At 37.4% G+C, this 20,512-nt stretch overlaps 1 protein-coding gene across 1 annotated transcript in view; it reads right to left on the reverse strand.

Moving 5' to 3' along the window:
- Positions 1-20,512, reverse strand: part of LOC107557024 (neurexin-2-like) — a gene marked incomplete at its 3' end in the record, with an annotated part of 379,214 nt that overhangs the window by 223,699 nt on the left and 135,003 nt on the right. The window contains exons 7-12 of the mRNA XM_016240325.1: positions 14,013-14,314; positions 11,211-11,234; positions 7,953-8,114; positions 4,676-5,102; positions 2,880-3,263; positions 1,639-1,842 (exon numbers count right to left, since the gene is read on the reverse strand). Coding sequence (XP_016095811.1) covers positions 1,639-1,842; positions 2,880-3,263; positions 4,676-5,102; positions 7,953-8,114; positions 11,211-11,234; positions 14,013-14,314 — 1,503 coding nt within the window. The remainder of the gene's footprint in view (positions 1-1,638; positions 1,843-2,879; positions 3,264-4,675; positions 5,103-7,952; positions 8,115-11,210; positions 11,235-14,012; positions 14,315-20,512) is intronic.

Genomic DNA, 20,512 nt, shown 5'->3' on the forward strand with positions numbered 1-20,512 from the left:
AAAAAATAAATAAAAAAAAAAAAAAAAAAAAAAAAAAAAAAAAAAAAAAATATATATATATATATATATATATATATATATATATATATATATAAAAGATAGATAGACAGTCAGACAGACACAGACAGACAGACAGATAGACAGTAAATACAATTAAATTGACCCCAAACTTTTGAATGGTAGTGTATCTGCACATACTTTTTCCAACCTCTGAGCATGTTTGCCTCTAAAGTTAAAATTTTAGATGAATAAAGTTTAGTTTAGTTTAAATGAAGTTTAAATCAAGAAACAAGAAGAGAATGCAAAAAACTTCTAATGACACATTCATTAGAAAACGTAATGGTTTAAAAGCACATTTAAATCATCACAAATAAAACAGAATTTTGTCTTATAGAAGAATCTCTGAGATTATAATTTGAAGTTTGTTTGTTATATTAACTGGCATTACTAAGGTAAAGTATTTACCAATAACCTTTGCATGCCAAATGTCCTATTTTCTATTGAACAAAAAAGAAAAAACATTGTGCAGGCTGATGATATGACTAAAGAGAGGTAATAATGTCCTGCAAGAGTGCGAGCACTCTTGGCTGAGGTGAACTCTCAAGCTGTCAACCGCTACAGAAGAGTGACCACAGACAGCCAGGGACCTGTCTCACTGTCACACTGCTCTAAGACAGGAAGACTAGCTCAGACTCCACTCTCCTGTGGACTGGAACTGTCTGTAATCGTCTGTACAAACAGACACAGTCTGCAGTCAGAGCAGGAGCCTGAGCTGAAAGGGCAGTGAGAGACTTTAGAAGAATTACTATTTGGTTTTTATGGTGGGAGAGATCAGGGGGCAATTACATTTCTTCAATCACAAACAAGCTAGACTGCCAACACTTAATTCAGCGAATGCTTGGTAAAGCTCTCTCTCTGCTTGAAAAAAAAATGTGATTCGATTACTTTTTATCACTACACTTTGAGTATAAAGAATTTCCTGAACCCCCTGTGATTGTCTTCCCAGCTAAAGTTTTGACAGTCTTTGAAATTAAACTTCTATCTATTATTTCTTGATAATAGATATGTATTAAAATTGTATCACTTTGGGGAAACATTTTTTTATATATATATAATTCCCATTTAAGACTTTTACTTTCAATATTATAATAATATATTATTCCTGATGACTAAAATGATTCATATTTTAGTCAAATTATTTAAGCAAAAATATTATTGCTTTGAGATGTGCTCCCCTTTGAAATATAGTGGTTAATATTAAATTCAATTATTTTATATTAATTCTATTATATTATTATGATCATATGTTTCAAATGTAGGAAAATTATATAATTTCCCCTCTGTCTCCCCTATTATGACTCAATGTGCCTTCTGAGGACAAACTACCTGGGTTGGTCTCTCTGGCTGTCTGCTCTGAAAGCTGCAGAAAAGATAGCCATTGAAGGCTGCACAGGTGAGAGAGAGAGAAAGAAAGAAAGAACGAAAGAAAGAACGAAAGAAAGAAAGAAAGAGAGACAGTGAGAGAGGAAGACAAGAAAGAGATAAAGATGGAGGAATGGAGGTGAAATGCATTCTGGAAGGAACCCCACACTTGTTCTATGAGTGCCTCGACACCGGAGGTCAGCAGTGGAAGGTTACCTAGGTTGACGGTGAGTCTGACCCTTCCCCCGTCCAGCTCTAGGCGCAGGGTGTCGGCGGACTCTTTGGAGGTGGTGGCCATGAGCAGACCATAAGCCCTCTGAGACATGAAGCGCAGAGACACGTCCTCAGCCTCAGTGTGAACGGCGTGAGGCATCAGGACCTTCAGAAACATGCTGCCATCATAACTCAGCACTGCAGATTCTGAGAGAGCAGAAAAAAAGAGAGTAAATCAGAAAACACAGGTCTAAAAAATTTGGATTTTTTCTGTTGCTTTTACATTTGTAAGTGGTCTAAAATAAGTAAGAAAATAACTTAAATTAAATATAAATTTAAAAAGTAATAAAACTTCTATTATTATTATTATTATTACATTTTCAATATTAATTACAGTTACAATATAGTTAAATAAATAAAGAAATATGTTTATTTAAATAAGTTTTTTACATTGTAATGTATATGTAATGGAAGTTATTATTATTATTGTATATTATTATTATCATTAATAATAATGATAATAATAGTAATTTGTTAAGATACTTAAAAAACGGTTGTTTTTTATATATATTTTGAGTTATATACGTTTTTAGATTTTTACTTTTCATTTTAATTTTAGTAACTTTGTTGTATTTTGTCATTTTGTTTGGTTACTGTTTTTTAAAATGTGTCTACATTGTTTTTATTAATTTTTATTTTCATTTTAGTCAGGTTAGTTTTAGTTTATTAAAATAACCTTGCATAAAACTACAATGCAACTCCATGATTGTACTCAAAAGATCAGTAAAGCCACATAAAAGAAAACCGATAAACTTCTGTTAATCAGCCAAGCAGACATAATTATCAGCAAAATATCATGCTACCATCATGCTACATGCTAATTTTAGTATACTATTTACATTATTCGCTACATATAACTATTCAAATATTGCTTCAAGTGTATGTGCACCTATGCTGAGTCACCTGTGACATGTCTGTAGTGGACATTGTGTGGTCAAGGTGCTATTCTTAATGACAGACAGCAGAGGGCAGGAGAGAGTTAGAAACGATACAGCAATAGCAAACAAAGGTCTAGGCAGGTGGGATCTGATGAATACAACTAAAGTGCAGCTGTATCTCAATATAAAAGTATACAAGTGAAGCACTGAAGCCTTGCTCTTCTTTATGAGAACGTGTCTCATCAGTAAGAAGTAATCCCATGTTTAATCCTCCCTCCCAACTGCTTTAAGCCCTACTTTCCTCACCCATCTCACAGTTGGGGCCCAGATATCCAGTTCCAGTGCAGTCGCAGACATGTCGATTCCAGCCCTCACGGCAGCGGCCTCCGTGGGAACAGGGCTCAGAGCTGCACCTCCGATGGGTCTCTCTCGTACAGAAGCTGCTGACACCTGGAGCGCTCTGAAGCTCCGCCAACTGCCGCAGGTCCTTGCTGCGCCCATCTATAAAGAGATCCCGCACGCAACCCACAAAGCCCAGCCTGAGGCGGGCGGTCCACACCTCTGGGGGGAGAGGAAGACTGCCGCTGTCCTCCGGCAGACCCCCCAGAAACATTTCACCATCGAGATCCAGAATCTCACTGCCCTCATTGGTGGAGAAGGGCATGCTGCGGCCATTGACGGAGATAGAGCCTAGGTGATAGGAAATGAGGAGGAAGTAGTGATTGATGATAATCTGCATGTGAACCTATGCACCACAACATTTAGAGCTATTTTTGTCCAATTTTTAATAAAAGGACTATAAATTGATTTAGAAAAGTAGGTCACATTTTAGTTTAGGGAACAATTCTCACTATTAACAAAGACTTTAGCCTCAATAAACTCCTAATTTGCTGCTTATTAATAGTTAGTAAGGTAGTTGTTAAGTTTAGGTATGAGGTAGAATTCAGGGATCTAAAATATGGTCATGCAGACTAAGGTACTAATGTGTTCTTTATAAGTACTAATAAAAACCCAATATGATTGTAATATGCATGCTAATAAGCAACTTGTTAATAGTGAGAATTGGTCCTTAAAGTGTTACTGAAAAAAAGATGACATGATACTTTGATTAATTAAACTGAAACTGGAAATAATCAGAAAATCATTTGCAGAGTGTTGTCTGCAAGGCTGTGCACTATTTAGAATGGCACTGACAATGCATTTCAACTGCAATTCAAATCCTTAATTTGAATTGAGGCAGTAAACTTTTAGAATTTGGATGTAAGGAAGTAGAATTAAAATGAATTGGAATCCAAAGAAATTTATGACTAATTTTCATTAGAAAAGCAAAGTTTGTCAAGACAAAAACAATAACAATAGACCGATTGACAGTGAATAACAGACAAAATAAACGAAAGACAGATAGAACGACAGACAGAATGATATATACTGTAGATAGAACATCAGACAGAGCAACCAAATCGAATCGAATGACTGACAGAACGACAAACAGAATGACAGATTGACAGACAGACAGACAGACAGACAGATAGACAGAGAGATGATAGACTGTATTTGATGTGTATTCTAAATCAGTACATTCCTTTTCCTTTCATTCCAATTCAACTTCCTGAGGGGTGTGGCCAATTCAAATTCAAACTCATGAACTGCACAACCCTGGATGCTTGTAGTAGCCGTTAAAAAACACATTTAATTGACAGCCCTAGCATTAACAATCCACTGTGCTTCCTCCCCCCCCCCCCCCCCCCCCCCCCCTTTTCCTGAGCTCAGCTAGTGGAAAGATCTTCAACCTCTTCCCCCGGGATTTGCTAAATCTCACGACGGGCCTGCTGCTTTAAAACTGTGGAAAGTGTATTTGAGTTGAGCTCTTATAGTAATGAGAGGTAATGAGAAGTAGAAGAAATGGAGTACAGTGATTAAGCAGTTTGTGAAGTATGCATATCAGATGGACCCTAAGCGGGCAGAACGAGGTGCTTTAATGGCAGACATTAAGCGGAAACGTCCCTTCAGTCTCAAAACTGAGCAAAAATCAAAGCAAGTAGGTTAACAACAGCGTTTTAAACAGGCGAATAATGTGTGTGCTGATCTTGCAGTATCCTGACCTTTCCTGCCCTCTCTCTGGAAATCCACGTGGCACCATTCTCCGTCATTGACCTTTTTGTTCCCGACTTTCATCTTGATGCTCCCGGAGCCCATGTCCATGAGCAGGTAGAGGAAACCTTCAAGCAGCTCCATGGCAAAGAAGTCCACCTTCGGTCTGTGATCTTTGGAACTCTGCGGACGCCCGTGGCTGAACAGCAGGAGGCCGTTGGGTTCGGTGGTTCGGAAGTCGAAGGACACGGAACCGGCTTTCTTTGCGTTCCAGTGCGGAAGGGTTACATAGGCAGTCGGCATGTCGAAACTGACGGGGTCTAATGCGGCGACATCCTCGCAGCGGAAGGTCAGGTCACCGTGGATGGTGACCCTGGGGTCGCGCAATTCAGCCAGGCGGGAGAGTTCCAGTCTGAACTCATTATTGGTGTAGACCACCTGGGACGGGGAGAGAGAGAGAGGGAAAAAAAGTGCTTGAATGCTAACAGGGTGGAATAGAGTAGCCTGCTGCCCACTGGTACAAACAAACCACAGCTGATGCGTGTACCTCGGGGGCACAGTTTTCAAGTCAGTAAACACAGCAGTCTCTTTAAATACTCGAAGTACGAGTGGATCACATAAACCTAGCGACCTCATCTAGAGCGCTACCATCTAATCGATATTCTGTTTCATTAACGAATGTAGGATGATGAATCATCCTACGCTAACATTAGCTCTGACGATACCAAAGCTAAGCGGTTTTCTGAATCGCACGCATAAACAGCGCATTCATTAGGTGATGTCAACTGAGAAATCTTGATCTAGGGTATGATGTCTAGCCCACACTATAAGACACAAAGCAAAACTGATCCTAAAATAACATTCCTACAACACATGCATTGTGAATGTGTCCCCTGGGGCTGATTTTTTTTTGTCTCAGCCACATGCACTGTCTCTACAGCCAGATGGGCGAATCAGCCCAGCACAGCAAACATGCTTTTCATTTTTACACCAGTCGCTCTCTCTGTCCGAAGATGATGACTGACGCTTTGTTGCTGGGTGTGAACTTGAGTGTCTCTGAAAATAACATGAGACAGCTATGTTTCTCGTCAGCCCTCATGACAGAAAAATAAAGGGAAGAGGTAGGAGCAAAACATGAGGTGCCAGCTCCGAGCGAAGGAACATGAAAAATGCAATTATTGCCTGAGAGTGTGGACAAAAAAATCTGAGGGATCTGTCAATGAGACCATTTTAAACCATCACAACCTAAGCATCAGGAATCTTCCTGATTCACTATCAGATTAAGATACGGGTCTGTTTTCTCAGTGTTTCTTAAAATGTCTCGTTGCTTGTTTCCTATCTCACATTCATGTAATCGGAGGTCACTATACTTGGGGTTAGGGATTTTTCAAACCCCCTAAAGAAACATGCTAAACATAGAAGAGGGAGACACTTTTTGTACTTGGGCCACCTTAGCAACCACACACAACAGCCTAGCAACTGCATGATGAAGCACTAAAAACACCCTGAACACCTCAACAACTGCTCAAGAAACCAAAAACAACATCTAAGTATTGTCAGAGACTTTTTCCACTGGCAAGCACTACTTAAATTGTCTTTAGAAAATGTACAAATCTTCTTGGAACAGGCACTTTTCAAAATGGGGTACAAAACAGGGACTCAAAATCTTTTTTCCCAATTATCAGACAAAAGGTTCTAAACCTTCAGAAAATGTCAACCTCAGGTGGTCAGACTAAACACTGTAAGACATTTTAGTTATCATACATTTAAAAAAAAAGTCTTTTTCCTGGAACCAAGGTTTGAGTGGTTTGAAAATTCTCTGGTGATAAACATTCAATGAACATAAAAACTGCACAGATTAAATTTACAAAATTAAAACAAATTACGAAACATTGATTTGTCTTCCCGCCATGCCATAGAAAAGGTCTAAACTGTTCATCCAAAATGAGTAATCCAGTATTGCTGTAGCTGAGACAATAGCGTAGGGTGCTAACAACATCAGTCATGGGTTTGATTCCCAAGGAATACATGAACTGCTAAAAACACGTACTTTGAATGCAATTGCAATAGAAGCCGGTTTGGATAAAAGCGTCTGCCAAATGTATAAATGTAATTTGCTTTCCTTGGGTGTCACAATTTTGAGGAACGTTACTTTATTCGCAATGAGGGAAAATCTTGTATTAACAGGTTTGCATGCAAACTGTGTGACAGTTAAATATGTTTTAGTCATTAAAATGATTCAAAACAGTATTTACTACAATGAAAAAAAATAGAGTGACAAAATGATACTGTTAAGTGCTTATAATTATTGGATACATTTAAGAAAGTCAAAACCTCTGAGTTGTGACTATACAGATATTTTATTGTAAAAAAATAGCTACTTTTCAAGCTGTTCATTTTACGTTCATATTTTATTAAATACATCAAATAGTTCTCAACATAAAGCAGGGGATTTGTTCTCGGCAAAAAAGTGGTCTCAATGGAGGATCTAAATATATATTTATTTTCAAAGATGAGATAAGAAAAAAACAACCAAGAGAATCACAAAACAAGGCTCACCAAATATTACAACTAATAAGTACCTGACAAATGACTCGAGAGAGTATATACAGTGGGTACGGAAAGTATTCAGACCCCCTTAAATTTTTCACTCTTTGTTATATTGCAGCCATTACAAACCTGCCCAATTAAATGCTACACAGGTGGACGCAGTCGACATGGGGGAAAACATGAACATCCAACAACAATCATGACACACAATACCTGTACAACAAAAGACCAAATGAAAACAAAAGAGTGACAAGACTAAAACAAGACAAAACACAGACTCCCAAAAGCGTAACAGCATTTTAGATGAGTATATGTCTCTATCAGAGGTGCGATAAGGGAGCGCTCAAGCTCCTGTTGAAGAGGGCCACTGATACTAACTGAACGGTTGAGCAGGTAGAGAGTGGTGATTAATAGAGTCCGGGGTCAACGAGACAGAGATGGAGAGTCTGGGACAGTCGAATGGGGAACTATAGAGGAAATCAATTTTTAATTTGGCTGTCAGGATAGTAAAGCTGGAACTTCAACAGTATAGACATGACATAAATTATGTGACATGCTCGGAGGGGTACGAATGGACGTGAAAGAGAAAGGAGAAAGGACAGATAAGGAAGAGGTAAAAGAGGACAGACTACTCGCCAAACAAAAAGAACATCAATGGAACTCGAGAAACCAGATCTTCTTTGAGCAGATCTCGACCATCTCGCATGAAATCAAAGGAAAGAACAAAATGCTTCTTACATCTTTAAGGCAGCCCATGAAGTTGTTGCTCACAGGGGAGCCAGGCAGATCTGCGGTGTTTGGACTGCCACCCACATAGAAGAAATCATCTGAACCCAGCATGGTGTAGTCCTCCTGGGTGTAGCCAGTGGTTGTCAGCAGGCCGTCCACCGATATCGTCACCTGTGTTTGCATAAAGGCCACGGAGGGATAGAAAATAGAGAGAGAGAGAGAGAGAGAGAGAGAAAAGAAACAAGAGAGGGAACGTGGGAAATCCTTTGATTATGCAAAAGCTGAAATCCTTGTTGGGTTCAGCAAGTTCCTCTACTAAAAAAACTCAAATCTGTTTCACGTGGGGGTTCCTCTGGTTTTGTATGCATACGTTAGCGAGGGGGCAACCCATTTTTATGTCTGCTATTGCTGCTTTCTGAATGAGAGAATGCTGTCATGTGTGCTGGACTGTGCACTAGTCAGTGCTGGAGAGGAGAGACAGGAAGGGGAGGTGTATGGCTACAGGAGCTAAGAGGAATCACTAAATGTTGAGTGGGTTAGCAAGTGATGTTAAGGGTGACTGTGCGAGATTAGTATAAAAGGGGGGGATTGAGACACAAAAATGGTTGTTAGTATAACAGAGGTTGCATTTAGCTATGTTGGTGGTCAGTTCTGATCAACTACTGGATTAATTTCACACATTATAGAAGAGATGTCTTGAAAAGAATACTTTGGAGGTGTTTGGGTAGCAACAGCTTTCAGTTTGTTAATACACAAGCATGACGGTTAAGGCATCTCGGGCTGCGATTTCAGGACTTAATGTAGTTAGACTCATTATAAAGAGTAATTTAAGATTAATTAAATGCATCTAGAGCACAATTATACTTGCAACATCTGTAAATGTTAATGTTGAAGTGTGGAAACACTGGCAGACATCCAAAACAGGTGGTTTCTTACGGTCTTAATAAATGCTTGGGGTTGAGGCGTTTCCATGACGACAGACAGAAAGGATTCAGATTCCATCTCTAATATCGTCAAATATTCTGTGAACATTATTATTACTGCGGACAAGTAGGCAAAGCTGGAAAAAAAATGCAGCTTGTTTGCTGGAAATTGTAGATGGTATGCATTGTCCTGAAATTGAAACCCAGTATTTGTCTGAACCTTTATAAGAGAGAAAGAGCAGAGAAAGCAAGATATGGAGAGGAAAAGAAACCCAAAAAATAAATAAATAATGTACAGCACCACACAACATCAACAAAAATAGTTACCCACACATGCAGTGGAAGCAAATTATGCAGGTGCATAATAGTGTGTATAAGCTGCATATTATATTTTTAAAAAAGCACGGTATACAAAGCGTAAGTCCAATGATGCAAAACATGTGCACATGCTGGATAAAAAGTGCCACATGTCATCAGCTACTTAAAGAAATGAAAGACGAAAATCAATAAAAAAAAAAAAACTCATGAAGAAAACAAGATGTACTCTTGCCACAGGAAGAGAAGGGTAAGGGGAGGTCAATCTTTTCTCTGTTCCCTAGACAGAGGGTTAATAACGGCTGTATGGCAGCCACAATCATTTTTATTCAATTCTGTCATTTTCCACTTTCAATTCATATAAACAGTGAGTGTTTGTGCTAAAGCAGTACACCTCCATTTGTCTGCCCAAGGTCATTCTTTCAGATTAAAGTGTTAAAGTTAAAGGCAACTGGAAATGAGAAAGAACTGTCAATAACATGTTACTTGTAGAAACAGAAGGGCTTGTACATTTTAACACAGTGTAAACATCTAAACATGTTATCTGATTGTATTTAGGGGTGATAGGTGCAAAATCCTCTCACAGAGTAATTTTACATCACTTAAAGTCTATGTAATGTTTTTTTCAATAGTCATATATTATTTAATTCAGCAAATTTAATAAATACTTTAAAAATGAATACATAATATTTATTTACTTCTTTATTTACTGCAATGTGAAGGATGCAAACCAAAAAGGAAGATCATTCACATCATTATTCATATTTATAAATGATAATTTTACATTATGCAATGCTTGAGTTAAAAACAAGTCTCAAAAGAATAATACATTACAAATATGACCATTTTAATCAGGTTTGAAGCCACTGAAAAATAGCAGATTTATGCAGTTGAATTCTATATTAATTCTATATATTCTATATTATATCTATATTCTATACTATAACTCCTAATTGGAGTTAAGAGGTAGCTTGGCAACCATAAGCAACCCACAGGTACACCGTACCTACACGACGTGTCGAAACTAAATCGCTCCCATTATAATCAACTAAGCTTCACACTGAAATCATCTGTCTGCAGCAAAGTTTGAAGAGTAGAGTTTTCTGCTTGCCTTTTTTTTCTTTGCATTGGGCATATATTGTGCTATTAACAGTAAACTGTATCTAAGCTAATGTAGCTGCATCTACAAATAAAAGCCTTCACTGCCCTTCTCTCCTGTTGATTAACTTGGCAGATATGAACACAATGCTTGAGAACATTGCATATTAAGAGACATATCTAAGCAAGAATCAGAATTATTAAATGCTACATCATACAGTGCACCGAAATCTCTGTATGAGATGCTGCAACATTTAATAAAAGCCAACATCAAAGGGGGAGAATGAGGGAAAATAGAGCAGGTGGACAGAAATGCTGCACAAGAGCTGCACTCAAATGTTTGTTTTTGATTGTTTCTTTTATCTGAGAAATTATGAAGTGCTTTGAAAGAGCACCCTCTGCCCTTTTACTTTGACACTGGGCAGTTTATATTTTAGATTCACATGTAATTTAATGTCACTGGCAAGTTTGTCTGTGTAATTCTGAGGATATGGTTTTGGAGCAATACATCAGGATTTACATTAAGCATAAAAATATGCATTTGTCAGTACAAATTCTGTCTGAGAAAACAAATCCAGTGTCAGCCATAGGGTGTCCCAGACTGTAGTCAGCAGCTTACAGCATCATTTACGCCCACCGTAGAAACTCTCAGCCAAATAAGATGTGTTACTTATGGTAGAACTCATACAACCTAAAGCATTTGAATAAGGATATGGGTGAGAGGATTGTGAGTGGAATAAAAAAAAACAATGTACATAAATTGCAAATGGCAAAAAATGAACTTTTACATGACACCTGGGGATTGATGCCATTTTAAAACTTTTCTTTCATCGTTTCTGCACAGTAAAAGCAAAAAGAGATAAAAAGAAAGGGCCAAACCAAACTAGACAAATTAGAATGTGATATCTACCATATAATGTAGTTTGTTTACCGTAGGGAGTCCAACCCCTGCGCGCTTCAAAAAAAGAAAAAAACAAGGAGGGAGAGTAAAATTACATACCATAAACTACACAGACGCTTTAAAAGGATTGAAATATGACTTACTAGCAATTTTAAAGCAAATTTAAGCATACCACGAAATTATGCTAATTTCTCCGCCCTCCATTAGAATATATCTTCCCAGGAAGAATGAGAAAAAAAATAGCTGTTGAAATCTGTTAGTTTATACCTAATTTCTTTGGACACTGTCAACGGCAAACAGATGGCTCACATTCCATGGAGGATTTCATGTTAGTATTTGAAAGGGTAAAGGCAGAAGATAAACAATGACAAATCTACTTAGAGGCTTCAGTGTTAGTAAAAGAGAGAAAAAGAGAGAGAATTCAACTAATCTGTCAAACAAGATGGTTCAGGGAGGGTTTTGAAGGAGGGATCTTGCAGAGGCAGCAGCGTTAGAGTAAAGAATGACAGCAGCAGTAGCGACTCACTTATTATTTAAGGTAAATGAATGACAAAAGTAAAAATGTCAACACCCGTTATGCACTGGTTTATGCCTGCTCGGCGTCGGCGAGCTCGGTACTTCCATAATTTGTCATGGCAGAACAAAAATACAGCTCATTCGTTAACAGATGCAAGGTGCACCCTCGGCTCTGTAAGCAACACTTGAGCTAAAGGTTACGGCAGTCAAATGGAGAAATAATCAGTGGCGGCAGAAGCGAGCAGGCATAGTGTGTGTCTATACGATGCGCCATATCATATAATCATATTTCAGCAATAACGGATCGAAAACAATCAGGATAATGGCACTGAAAAAAAAACACCCTCAACTACATCGCTGCTTTTTTGAAGGCTGTGATAGAGGGACCCCTTTTCTCTTAGGTTATATAATAAATAGTAAACATTCCCCTTTCTCCACAAGATGGAAAGCTTACTGGAAAGATTATTTTACCAGCGTAATTGGAGCATATTCACCGTTGTGTATTTAATCACAGGCAAAACAGAGCGGTGCAGTCAGGACTTGAATGGAGTCGCCAAATCAAAACACTTCTCCTCAACAGGGACTCACACACACTCACACACACACATCCATACTGGTTAGTAACAACTGGAAGGTAATTATCACCGCCGTCTATGTCTGGAAGTGCCTGTGGCTTAATGGTACTTCAATCCTGCAGTGACCTCCAAGATTCCAACAACAGAAATATTTTGCTCTCACTACATCGCTGAAATGAACACATCTCAGTGAATCTATTTTGCAACGCAAATCTATTTTGCAATTAGAGTTACATATTACCTTGTTAATTCTCTGATAGCTAGCATTGTTAAGTGGACAAGCTCCAACTGCCTGGTCCACTAAAGCACCTGTGAAACCATCTGATTCCAATTAAGACTGGGCTTTGTGCAGCGCATCTCTGGGTAAATTCCATTCAAAATTGAGCACTTTATTAAATCTGAACATTATCTGAATTTTTTTTTTTTCATTGGCTTTTGGATTACTACAGAAAATAAGCTCTGTGACCAACAAAAGTTTATGATTCTCACGTTTCGTCATCCAGATGATCTTTTCAAATAAACACAATATTTATGAATTTTGAAGCCTACACTGTAAATACAATCACCAGAAGTAAAAAAGCTAAGCATAGGTCACAAGATTATAATATCACCACCACTAATTTATACTATTTACATAAATAATAATTTATTTACATACTGGTTAAAAAATATATAGCCTGAATGCACTGGTAAGTCGCTTTGGATAAAAATGTCTGCTAAATGCATAAATTATAATTAAATTAAATTATTATAACATTATTATAAATTAATTTCCATCAACTCCTTTAATCTTTATTTAAAGTCTACAAATTGTAAAATTTGAGTTAGAATAGTGTGCAGGTGCACAAGTATCAACACAACAAGGCTGTAAAAGTGGACTTGCAAATTATCTTTTTCCTATTCGACATGACGTTTAATGTCACCAATTTCTTTTGTAGTCCCATTCAGCCATTTGTTAGCAAAGGAGTAAGATATGTAAAATCATATTACTGATGCATTTTAATGTTGTAGAATAAAATGTGAAAATATGTTAAGCTTGTGCTAAACCACAGACCTTATTTCATGCACTCAAAAGGCATTCTAAAAAAAAAAACTAAAAAAAATCAACAACAACATTGACTTCAGGAACCAAAAGTTACATTTTTTTTCATTTGTTTACAGGTTTTAGGATTCATTCCTGCAAGATCTGTAAATATGTAAGTGACACATCCGGTTGGGTTTAAAAACTAATATACTTCCATGAAGTTTCCTTTGCTAACGGCCTAATTGAAGGGTCTTTCCTGAAGAAAATTTGGCTGCTCACTTTTGTTTGGAACAACCCCTTCCCCAAAAATGCAGCCTAAAATTCACCTCTTATTACAAACAATATACTCTTGATATCACAGGATTTCAGGCTAAAATCATATGTGGAACAACAGTTATTTCAGAAGAAACACATAGCTAAATGAAAGGTTTAGACTGACTTAAAACTACTTGTAGTGATTGTTTGACCACTACCACGCTTGAAATTAATTCCCTATTAGCCAATCAGAAAACTTAGAGTTTTATTAAAGAGTTTAATTACTTTTGCTAGCAGTGCAGACATCGCTAAAAGCAGTTTTAAAGAGTTAATATTGCAATTACACATTTATACACCTACTTAACACATTAATACAAGTTACCCAAAATTCAGTCATCAAAAATATCAGAAAGATCAAATGAAGCACCCTGTGGAGCCACGATGTGCAAAGATGAACGTTACCTGACGTAGGTTGCGGGACACACGGACCGCGTGCCAGGCATTGTCGTTGAACTTGCCGTCGGACGGCTCCACCAGAGCCTCAAAGGCACCGGAGCCAAGGTTGATGACCAGGCACACGGCCCCACTTTTCAGAGACAGGTTGACATAGTCGGCAGACTTGCCGGTGTGGAGCAGAAGACCATTCCGCTGCAGCGTTCGGAAGGACAGGGTGATTTCATCTGTGCTGCTCTGGATGGGCTTTTGGGACAGGTCGTAGCTGAAGAACTCATTACCCTTGAACGTGGCCACTGACTCCACTTGGCCTTGTTGAAGGGAGATAGAAAAAAGCAAGGGAAGTTCATTAGAGCTAGGATGGATATGGACCAAGGGTATGAGAACTGACTCTTCTTTATATTCTCTGTGTTTTGTAGACTCACAGAACCAACCAAACATTTGAGGATGAACAGTGGAATTAATGAAATGGCAATGCATGTAAAATACTCATAGCATGTTTTACAACCCAGAAAAGTTTGGGCAGGACCTGAGCCTTGATGTGATTTTGGCTAATGAGAGGTTTAAGGCCACTGGCTCACATGAAGCATAAACAAATCAGAAATTAACAGTACAAGACAACTGCAAGCATGAATCATTGTACATGTCTTTGACATGAGAAAATCTCACTGGACTATACATGCTTCCTTATTTGTGCTTCCCGTAGACATAAACCACAGAGGTGAGTGATGTCACACGCATAAATGAGTGTAATCTCCTCCAGCGCCGTGTGCCTCAGCTAATCGTAAAGGTCATTTATGCATGTAAAGCTTGCCGTCCTGAAATTAAACCACGAGCGCGCAATTAAATGAACTGAAAACGGGCTGTCAGGAATAATCTGAAATAAAACACAGCCGCACTGTTAAATAACGGTTTGATTTGCGAACGCCACTGTAAGATGTGAAAGCTTTGATGAACGAGGTAGAGCTTCAAAATACAGTCATTAAGAAAATAGGCGACTGAGGAAGCTTGTCAAAATATCTCATCTTCGTTATTTTAGGTCGTTAAAAATCATCACTTTCACGGACAGATTATTCGTTTTTTTCTGGTGTCATGTGCAGCCCACAACACCTGTTAATTTTTTTGGGATGTGCAATACTACGTTTTCAAACTCGAATAGTTGGTGGGTTGCCTGTGTGATGTAAAAGGAAGCTCTGTATAATTAGCCTAGTTTTGAGTTAGTCTGACCCCAATTGGACACGAGTCTTAAGGCAGAGTGTTTACATAAGACGTGTTCAAAACAGCTAGACTGAGCACGGCGGAAAATGCTGAAGTCTCAGGCAGTTTTAATCTAGTCAACTAAAAATGACTTAAATCATGGTGCTAATTAAATGACTGTCATGTAAACATCTTGATAAAAATGACAAAATAAATGACAGCAATAATTAACAATCACAAAACATCTAGAAAGAGTATGATTGTTTCAAATATTCCAAATCATAGTCTGTCAGAGACTGATCTGCTTGAGCTGAAGCTAAAGAGTGAATGAACATCAGTAAACTGACACACTTTGATAACAGGTTAATTTACTACTTCAAACATGTCATATACAGTATGATTATTAGTTATATACACAATATACACTACCATTCAAAAGTTTGGGGTTGACAAGATTAAGTTTTTGGAAGAAGTGTCTTATGCTCACCAAGGCTGTATTTCTCAAACTGTTTTCAATTTAAATACATTTTAAAATACAAATTATGTAGCAACTCATAATGTAATAACTAAGCATACTGTAATAACTGCACTCTTACGTTATGTGAAAAAATGTATATTCCATTGAATATTTAATTATCACAAAAACCAAACAAAAACACACCCAGAGAGTGCACGCATACACTGTGTCGATTAAAATGCATTTAGAAAGCCAATAACATTCAAGATAAGAGGCAAAATGTCTCTGTATGTCTTTTATGTTTATATCATTTAATATAGTTCATCTATATCACACTAAGAGTGACATTTTTTTCTTCAGATATCAGCATAATAACAAATGTAATATTTATTTTATACAAGTTTAATAAAGTTAGTATTAAGTTACGCTACTTACATTTTAGACGGTGTTTCCTTATTGAATGAATCAGTTTTCTGAATGAATGAATGATTAAGTGACTCACTCATTAAAACAGTCAAATGTTTCATTCCTGTATAAATCAACCTTTTGAATGAATCGATTTAATTTCAATGACTCGCTCATTAACAGTGGCGGCTTTAATCTCACTTTTCAAGTATCTTTTCATGTTTTAAATCTTTTCAAATATCAACATTCAACATTATTTATGCATTTGTAACTGCTGGCTAAATGCATCCATGTAACCTCTGAGCTGCATTAAACAGTCTGTGTAAATGAATCTAAATGCCACTTCAGATGCAGATTCCATATTCGCAAAAACTGTTTTCTTATGTTGGAATGATGATATGTCTCCGTACAAGATGAAGGGCTCTTATGCTAACCCAAAGATACAAAATGGAAGAAAGAGTTAAAACTGAACACAATCTTGCTGCTCAAACTGTGTATAGAACAATTTTTTATATTTATTTGCTACTTTTCAATTTTTGAATCTTGTATTTTCAATTCTTAAGTTTAATATTTAAAAATACTTTTCATACTTAAGTACAATAAATATCACATACTTTAACATTTTTACTCAAGTAATATTCTAAACAGTGACTTAACTTCTATCAAAGTAATTTTCTGGTAAGATATCTATAGTTTTACTTAAGTGTCAAGTACTTTAGCTACCACTGCTGATTTGGTGCTCTACAATATCTATCAAGCTTCTGCCAACACATCTCAGACAATCGTGTTTTCAGCAGCGGTACAGCAATATTCATCTTTCAGATATGCATACGTAACCAGCTCAGCTGCTAAAAATAGTATGAAATATTCCATTCCAGGTTTAATCAGCAGAGCATAACATTAATTTGAAGACTTGTGATATTTCATCAAGCAAGAAGGCTCAGACCATCAGTTAGGAAAGAAACGATTGGGCACAAATCAACCAACCAGACATCTTCACCAAGGAAATGTGACCTTGCAAAATTACAGAGGCAGAATCTTATCATAGTGCCACTTGGTTCAGTGGAGAATAAACAGCCAGAGTGTGTTCCACAACAATCACACCTACCACGCAGAGAGAAACTCTTAAGAGATGAGAAACGAAGCACCCACTGAGCCATGTGTGCTTCAGAGTTTTGTCTCTCTTTTTTTTTTTCACTGACTATGGTGTGATGTAAAGAGAACATGACCCACAAAACACAGGGGCTATGACTAAGTATAAGGTAATGTTTCTAACAATAAACCGACGTGACATGATGGGACTCGACAATATCAGAGAAGCTTTAAACTTTTCAAAAGGGCAGTCTGAAATTGCCTCAGATGTTACCGCTGCAGAGGCAAATGTTCTCAGATAGTAACAAGGCTTCTGACAAATGAATTGTGACTCAAATATTTTCGCAAACAGAAAGCTTTGTTTGCATTAAAGGTGCAGTGTGTAATATTGTTTTTTTATGGAATATAAAATATCTATACCACATTTAAATTCGTTCACATTCACCAATCAGATGACTTTGAGGTGCTTTCTGCCTGTCAGTCAATTTACATGAGCACAGGGAAGCCCAACTGTATATGGGCAGCAGGAAGCTGAGAGCGTGACAGAAGCGGATCATTCAAGTTAAAGCAGCAAATTCAGGTTCATAAGCAGTTGATAGTTGTTAGTTTGTCATGAAGGAATTATATTTTGATACCACTGTTTTTGACAAACTTTGACATGCTGAATACAACTGTATCTTTGTAGGGTGGGGAATAGAATAGTATAGAATATTTTTTCACATGGTATCTCAAAGACAACAGAACTGTATTCAACACACATTTAACATTCATAATGTGACACATTTAACAGCATACTGTAACTGGAAAGTGGTAGGTAGGAGAAGAAATCAATTTATAATACCATAATTAGGACATGATATTATTAATTAGTATTATAAGTTATTGAACACATGGCCTACAAAAGTCATTGCAGAAACAGATTTTTTTTAACAGCCTTTTTCCCCCCTTCTTTTTTATAGAATAACATGCAGCAAATAATCATGCTCAACACTAGGGATATTAAATATTAATGACAAAAAATTCAACAGGGTCGATTTCATGTTGTCTTTAAGTAGTCAGTAGGTGTGGTAAGAGGATCATTTGTCTCATGCTGGTGTGTAATGTTTCTGGTAAGCAATTTTACAGTTTTTTGTTTTTTTTGGACCAAGAGTAGTTCTAATATTGCACTGGCACATAAACAGCAGTCCATCAATAAGGATTTTTTTTTTTGTCATAATTCATATTTTTCAAAATCCAACACACTTCTGCCTGATGCCATTTAAAGTTCGGAAAAAAAACTTTTACATGTTAGCCAGACATCTTTACCTTAGTGACATTTGAATTCAACTTTTTTGTCAACTGGCCTGAAACCCGCTCACATTGGCCCTGGGCCATCCGGCCATCTTTACTGTTGAGCCCAATAGTCCAAAAATGGTCTAAAAAGCAGGTTTAGCGTTAATTTGACAAGTTACTTGTCTGCTGGTTCTGAATAATGGCTATTTACATTCACCATGGTCAGCATTTGAGTAAATGGACAAAGTTCCGCTAAAAGCGCAGAATAAACACACTCCACCCTTAGAGCATTAATGACACTCTCCTTCAGGCCAAGCCAGAGGAAAACTGAGCAAAACAACAACCACAGGAGTCGCCCCTTAATGCAGAGCCCGTATAGCCAGCTTTAGTTATGTGCAGATATGTGGTGTTGCTGATGAGATGTCTAAATCTTCATGTCCAGCCTCCGATCTCTAACTTCAAAAGAGATGAGAGAAATAAACAGCGTTCACCCCAAACCTTCAGAGCAGGCTGACGGGATGCTCTCTGCTAGAGCAGAATAGCCTGATTTATTTACTTAAGACTCCTTTGTGTCTTTGATATGACAAGACTGGAGCAATCAGTTCTTTAGGCGTCAAGACTTACTGTCATTACGCACTAATGTCCATGTCTCAGATATGAAAACACTAACACTAAATGAGAGGGAGTGTGAAATCAACAGCGACAGACTGGGAGAAGTAAAAGAAAGGCAGCGAGGTTACGAGCTGGAGAGAAAGACAGGGAGGGAGGACATAACATGGATTGCGGGGACTTATGATCAAACTAGGGGTGGGAGGGAAAGAAATCCATTCACGGATTCATTCTCAAGCGATTCTGGCTCACAAAAATTTCAATAATCGGAATGATAAAATAATTATTAATAATTCTGTTTATTGAAAAAGCATTTGAAAGACAAAACATTACAATTTAGTGTGGGTGGAGTATTTTCCAATATTTTTGGCTATTGGTTAACATGAGGGATGGGAATCATGAACAACGTATAGCAATTCTTTTTTTCCAATTCTGCATAATTATTCATAGTATTTTTAGTACATTTAACCCTTTCCCCACCATTGACAGCATTCCGCAGCACAGAGAAAAATACCGAAGCTGTGCAAGCTTTGGAGGTGTTGATGGACTCATATATGTTTTGATCATCGTTCTAAATATGATTCGGTCTTTTGACAAAAATGCTATTTTCTTTTAGTTTGAAATAGTGTTTCTTGGATGGAACTATATAAAAATTTATTTGTTTTGATATATTAATTGTTGACATATTCAAACAGTAAAATATTCTGGGGGACAGATTTGTGAATAGGATAAGAAATGCTGGTGGTGACTGGAAACGTAAAAATAATATTCTAGTGGGAAAGAGTTAAATAAACATATAAAAATTAAAATGATAATAAGTGATCATTTTTGTATTTTTTTTAAAGGTGTGTTTACTGTACATATTAGACAGAATTTTTTATGTTTTTTCAAGTCTTTTAAAGTCTATATTATTGTGGTGGGTTTTGGTTACTGCAGTGTACCAAATAATAATACAAGCCACGTCACTTATTGTGGGTGCGGGTCTCAGATGGCACATCCCTCCGTTCCTCAGGGCACCAGCCAAGGACTTTCACCTTGACAATAAAGAATTAGAATTACAAAAATTGGAGGGAGTTTACCATCTGACTAAATGCTGAAATGTTCGTTACAGTATTCCAGTCCATTTTGGTGGTTTCAAGCCAATATGTCTATATGGATTGTCTCTCTCTTGAGGCATTTCTTTGTCCTTACTGCTGGCCTGAACTGGTTTGGTGGCCCTAATGGCCCAGGTCATTTGCACCTTGGCTCCAGACGCAGAGAGCAGAGGTGAACAATGGGTAGGGATGCCCCGATACCAAACGCCGATACCACACAACATGTGATAAGTGCCATATTCAGACAAAGAAACACCGACAACAGAGAGCAGAATGGAGTTAAGGATGTCTACTACGAAGTATATGTATGCAATGAATATAACGTTAAACATTCAGTATTAACGCCTGTATAGCTGATGTGCGCGAGCTGATAAACAAAGCAC

The sequence above is a fragment of the Sinocyclocheilus grahami genome, unplaced genomic scaffold (genome assembly GCF_001515645.1).
Source record: "Sinocyclocheilus grahami isolate Dianchi unplaced genomic scaffold, SAMN03320097.WGS_v1.1 scaffold588.1, whole genome shotgun sequence".
Classification (NCBI taxonomy): Eukaryota; Metazoa; Chordata; class Actinopteri; order Cypriniformes; family Cyprinidae; genus Sinocyclocheilus; species Sinocyclocheilus grahami.